This window comes from Atta cephalotes (genome assembly GCF_000143395.1).
Source record: "Atta cephalotes unplaced genomic scaffold scaffold00025, whole genome shotgun sequence".
NCBI classification, from domain to species: Eukaryota; Metazoa; Arthropoda; class Insecta; order Hymenoptera; family Formicidae; genus Atta; species Atta cephalotes.
In genome coordinates, this window is record NW_012130089.1 from 3,087,572 (window position 1) to 3,094,256 (window position 6,685).

Sequence of the window (6,685 nt, forward strand, 5' to 3'; positions counted from 1 at the left end):
TTAAATTTAAATTTAACCTTACCTAAAGTAAATTAGTTAGTATCTACGTAAGGTAAAGAAAAGAACCTAACTAAGTAAATATATATTATTATTATCTCTCTCCTCCTCTCTCTCTCTCTCTCTCTCTCTCTCTCTCTTTCTCTATGTATTGTATGTATTGTAGTTATAATGTATTGTAGTTATGTATTGTAGTTATAATAAATTTTAGAAAGAGTGCATCAATTCACTATCGTATTTATTCCTAATTGCTTGAAAGTTATAGTCTTCGATTTTGTTACAATTTTAATTGAAAAAAGGAAAGAAAATATAAATTCCTTCCTCAATTCTGGAGATTTGGATTTATTTATTTATTTTTTTTAAATCTTTTTTAGAACAACATAGTATTTGTTTATCTCTAATTAATTAAGTTCATATTTCGAATATTTTATTTATATCTTTATTGAATATAAATATTTTTTTCTTACTGAAAAATCCTAATACTGTATAGGATAACAAATTCAGAAACTTGGTTTTTTAATAGCTAACTATTTTAGCACTGTATAATTTAGCATCTTATTTATGTGTCATATTACTTTTAAGGATGATATAGAAATTCCCAACGAGCCTGAAGTTCAACTGCAGAACACTTCCGGTAAATCTATGGGGGATAACAAGAGAAATAAGTCCCCGTCGTCTCCGATGCCATATCATGCCGTTGAATTACAACCCGAAGTGCCGCCAAATAAAAGGAGAAAAATTCGAGAAAACATGAATGTGAACGCGGAGAAGAATTCGGCAGGAATCAACGCGAAGGATTCCGAGAAAACGGCGGAAAATCAGACGGGACCGGGCTCCGATCCGGTCGAAATAATTCCCCTCATGCCGAACTTAAAGCTGGAGATGCCAGAATACTTGGAACAAGATGGTAGCAGTTGTAGTTATGAAGATCAGAGTATAGGCGACAATGCACTGAATAAGATTACTATAGACGATACATCATCGACCACGCCTGATCATGAACAGAAGGTCGACATCAGTCAAACATTTTACACGAGTCAATCGGCATCTGACAGTTTGGACAGCAAACATCAATCAGATGTTGGTAAGTATCTTTGTATGTGATAATTTCTAGAATTTGCTAAAATATTTTTTATCTAATTTATCTTGATAAATTGTCAATTTTCAATCTTATCTATTTTGATTAATTGTCAGTTTTTGCGCAGTTTGATGATTTTTTTTGTCTATTAGGACATCTACTATCTAAACCAAGCACTTCGGGAGAGAGAGCAACACAGGATGCGGTACAGGGTAAGTGATTATCTATTTTCTTGTTATTATCTATAAATTGTATGATATGTTGTTTTGCCATTACAACATAATTACGACATGAAATTGCAGTAGATTCAACGAATTATTAATTATATTTAATCATAGATTATTTAAATTAATCCTTTAAATCAGTTTGAAAATTAATATTTTTAATTTAAGCTATAATGTAAAAAATAAATTATTAAATCGCAAATTAGAGATTGTAATATATTGGAGCGCGCAGTAAATTATCTTTAAATTTGATATTTAATTATCGTCTATTCAAGAAATTATTTAAATTATCATACAGTAATATAGCGACAGTATAATGGCAATACAACAAACTTTTAAGTTTTGTATCCACATGATCCACATACTTCAATACGTTTGCAATCTTTTAATATTTAAAAATATGCATCTACCTGATATTTTGGATAGTAATATTATATATAAGAAATTTTATACATTAGTTTCAATTATAAATTGCTCTGTACACAAACCTGCATTCTAACTTCAGTGGTGATGGATTAATTGCATGTACTGTGGGTACAAAACCAAAACAATATTTTAAACATCTTGATACATGAAACATTAGTATCATAGGAGTTACTTGGTTTCATGGATTAAGATTCTGTAACAATTATTTTATATTATAATAAGAAGGACAGGACATTTCCTTTTTATTGTGATATTATGATCTATTAAGTTTGAGGGGTAGTTAGTTGATTGCGTTTTCACATCAAACTGTACGGTTTGGTAGCTATGCAGCTTTGCATTACTTATACACGCACACAAATGATAATTAGAGAAAGAGATTAGGATTAAATCCAAAGACAACGATAGTGTAAGATTTACACATGAAACGTTTAGTTACTATTACTTTACAAAACGAGTATTTGAAAACGAATATTTTAGATCTTAATCATAATTTTTTCTTCACGTGGACCTAGTTCTTAGTAGCATGACAAAATACATATTTAAAGATAAAAAAAATAAAAAAAATCGATAACGCTTTTTATAAAAATGGCATTACGTTTTATTTTATAACATATATTGCTATTAAAACTTCATTAGTTTTTGCAATATTCTGTGAAATACTGTCAATTGTTTTCTCTTTGACCTGATTACTCTTGCATTATTAAACGGAATCAGGTTTGCAATCTTATTATGAAAAGATTTCTGAACATTAATGATAAATATATGTATGATACATTCCCTGTTTTACTACAGGGAAAAAGACTTTCATTTTCATCCGATTATATCGAGATTTACTTTCAATGTACAGAGTGCATGGTGTTTTGGATGTAAATGTATGGTACAGGCACTCGGGTGTAGGTTGAACTGTAGATACTAGTAAGCATTGCCAAGTGCTGTATGTGTGCCGACAATCATCAACATTCCTTTTTTTAATAACTCGATCAAAGCCACCACTATGTTCCTTATGCGCACTAACTGTAAGCATACTTCTGTGTATATACTAAAATAAGAAATACCTTTCGATACTGGTTCAAGGCAACTTCTTCGTAAAAATATCTAATTCGTGTGTATAGCGCGAATCCCACTACATACACACATGGTTTATTTGCATGTAACGTTAATCTTAAATGTACGGGTATATTGATTTTTAAATGTTAGAATAAAACAGTGCAAGTCAAATTTATAGTATTTGCTGCAAGTTTTGGCAAAGTTTATTTTGGGAAATTTTATTATTAATATGATCGAATATGATTTCAGAAACTCTTTTAATAATTTATATAGCAATTAATTTTTTTAGCGAAATGCTTTAAAAAAAAACTCTTAAATATTATTTCGATAACGAATATTTTCAGAAATTTCATACTTTATGAATGAGGAGAGCTTCATCCAAATTTATTTGTTTTTAATTGACAGCCCAAAATGTTAAAATAATATCTTCTATTGATGATATTGCAATATAATTACATCATTATCATTATAAAAATAAATTAGTTAATAATATTTATATATATATATATATTTTATGAAAAATTATCTCGGACATAATTGCGAATTTCGCACGTACTCTTCGAATCACGAGCTTCCTGCGATCATAATGATCGCTGTATTCGGATTAGGGTTCTATTAACTTGCAGAATGTATCGTTACATAGATCGTAAGATATTTATTCGCGCAAATATGAACTAATTCTGAAGCAGTCAGGTGGTGGTGGTGCTCTGGTGACAGTGGCATGCGCGTGCAATCCTTTCTTAATATTTGATAATTTGAGATATTTGATTCAGTTCCCTTTCCCTTCTTGTATGAAGCAAAATTCTATATGGTAAACGGGTGCGTATGGGAAATACAGCGATCAATATTCGTTGCATCGATATTCCTTCGGAATCCGTCATTTTCAGCGTTTTTTGATATTCTAATTTCGATATTAGTATCCTGATGGGACAATAGAATTCTAGAAAGATTAAGCCTGCCAATAGACTCGCATGATTAAACAAGGAAATGTTAAAGGAAATAAAGATGTGGCATGCATAATAGAATAAAATTGCATCAGTTATAAAGCTGTACCAAGGTATAAGATGTTTTCGGATTATTTACTGTTTATATTCATGGTTTCATTTTTAACACATATATTAAATAAATATTTATTGTTTATTAAATATATATTCATAAAGAAAGAACGTGGATGAAAAATGAATCTTACGGGAATAATAGAAATGAAACTTTAGATGCGCGCGCGATTCATCATCTATAAATTTCTCTTGACATTGTATTAATAAAATATATATTAAACACATAAAAAGAGAATTAATTATCTTCATATTTTATATTTATATTATTATACTTTCTTACTTTATGCAACAGTTTAAGTTCATTGTCAATTAATTGCATCTATATATATATATTCGAATTAAAATTAAATGAAAACGAAATGAATTAAATGAAAACAAATCGAAAGCAATGACGGATTTTGGAAGATTATCGACACATATTTTCCTCGAGAATCTCATAAGCCTGGTGATTGTAAACGTATCTTGACCCGAAATTCTTTGGTTACAAGTACATATGACCGGAGAAAGATTAAAAAGAAAAGAAAGAAATAAGTGTTTCGGCAGGTAGGTAATACAAGATCTTAGCAACGATCGCTAAAGCAGAAGCATGAGTTCTTTTAGTAGTCACGACATCAAAAAGCTTGTTCCTTCTTTTCAAGTACTAATGTTATTACGTAAAACATCGTTAACGTCTCCGCGTAATATGACTCGTTGCGTTTCGCTTCGAAGTTGATTAGTTACGTGGTCTTTTTCGCCTACTGAATCTCGATTGTGAATCTATCTATGAGTATAAAGCGGCGGATCGTACATTAATCGAACAATACGATACCTTGGATATGGAATATTTAATCAACCAATGTGATATTAGATACTAGACTTGATATTAAAAAGAATAAATTTCTGATATCTATCTAAGTTAGGTACATTGAGTTCCCTTATCTTTATCTTGCGAAGAGATAAAAACAGATGCCATTGGATAAATAGATCGAAATTGATTTAACAGTTTTAGGACAATTACAGTTTGGGAGTAGGAGAACTGATGTCCTGTTGAACACATAGTTTCTTACTTCCAAGTGATTTCTGTTATTTTTTTATTTCCAAGATATTGAATTGTTCTTGAAAATTGTTTCGTTGACACGCGAGTGTCTCGCCGATAGTTCTGTGGTTGTCGTAGATGTGCATTGTCGAGGTCACGATCCAAATTGAAGAGAAATTAAAACGAACATATCGAGAACGATGAGTGCTTGTATGGAAGTTTGTTTCGCATTTAGAAGAGCATTTAGTGAGCCAATTCGTAATTCATCCTGCCACAAGACAACAACAATGAACCTGCGATAAGACTGTCTTTTTGTTCGCGACAAAAACGGATCTCGTCGGAATATCGATCTCTCGCAAATTGCGCAGCAGGAGGTCGATGAAGCCCACCGTCAAGAAACACGGGAGGCTGGATACGCGAGCATCCTAAGCAATTATGTGCAATCAGCGTCCTAAGCAATTACGTGCAATCAGCGTTCTCGTTTCAGCGTCATCGATCGCACGAAAGAGACATTTCCCTCTTTGAACCACAGAAGGTTTTATTCTGATAGCCGATAGGCAGAGAAAGCAGTCTTCTTCGGAAGCTCCTGCGACGAACAATGAAATTAGATAGACCACTTGATTGACAGAAAAGGCGATCTAAATTATCTTATGATTATTTCCACCTTTGTACAATTTTGACGATAAATCTGAAAAAAAACTGAAAGATTATTCGAGGGAACGAAGTTTACAGAGATGACCCGGAGTGCTAATCTTTGTGTGTCCATGTGTCCTTGCACTAATCGAAGGAGAACTGATATCGCTCTATCCAACGTCTGGAACTGTCTGGAGCAAATTCAGAATCGCTAGTCGATTATGTCGACATATAGGGGATGCAAAAAAAAATCTCGTGTTCGAGTTCTTTTCCTAAAAGGTGCACGGGGATACAGAAGCTTGCGCATTGAAATCTAGCTCGTGGCGATGCCACCATATGCGCGAACGCGTTGTAATTCGCGCGAAGTAACAACAATGATCGTGATGAGAAAGGCGCGTTCGATGATATATCAGATCACCGATGAGACACGCACTCTGTAGAGACGGTTTTCTAGCGACTACCGCTGCTGCGATTATGGGATTGTTGTGGTTGGTGCTGGGGATTGGTGGTGCTGCTGCTGATGCTGTTGCTGCTGATATCGTCACGGTTTATTATGATATACGGAGAGGTGTCTTTAATTTTTTTTCATTATTGTATAACTATATAACTAATGATTGCCTGCATGCCCCTACCGCGCCTATTACTTCTTAAGAAAACTGACTAACCCTCAACATGGCTCAACCGAGCCGTGTTTGTTGTTGTTGTTGTTGTTGTTGGCCACAACACTGTGTTTCTCTTCAGGAGGGTTTACGTACGTATCTGGTCAGCCGCATAGCCTCAGCAAAGCGAACGGCCACGGAAAAGTGTGCGTGCACTGCAAGCAGCGCGGCATGGTAACGTCACGCGGCAAGCTCAGGCAGACCCGCTTCAAATGCTGGCCCTGCAATGCCTGTTTGTGCCGCTGGCCATGCTTCGTCGACTATCACAAAATACGCTCGATCCCGCATATCCCACCCCCCTAGCACCAACCCTGTCTTAGCGCCCCATCGGCAGCGAAAAAAGACTAACTTCCATCCGCTCCGCGATCGGACTGATCATATGGGCCGCAAGTGGAAATCGATATGAGAGGACACCTTTGAAATAGGTCCACACACTGAAAGAGAAAGAGAGAGAAAGAAAGGAGAGAGAGAGAGAGAGAGAGAGAGAGAGAGAGAGAGAGAGAGACGACGTGTTAGTAGTACGACGTACTAGTAACGTAACGACGTAA

The 6,685-nt window shown here is 34.3% G+C and overlaps 1 protein-coding gene across 1 annotated transcript in view; it reads left to right on the forward strand.

The window, feature by feature from the left end:
* LOC105620311 (protein tramtrack, beta isoform-like) overlaps window positions 1–6,685 on the forward strand; it is a 22,798-nt gene that overhangs the window by 859 nt on the left and 15,254 nt on the right. Inside the window, exons 3-4 of the mRNA XM_012201812.1 lie at window positions 580–1,081; window positions 1,228–1,287. Coding sequence (XP_012057202.1) covers window positions 580–1,081; window positions 1,228–1,287 — 562 coding nt within the window. The remainder of the gene's footprint in view (window positions 1–579; window positions 1,082–1,227; window positions 1,288–6,685) is intronic.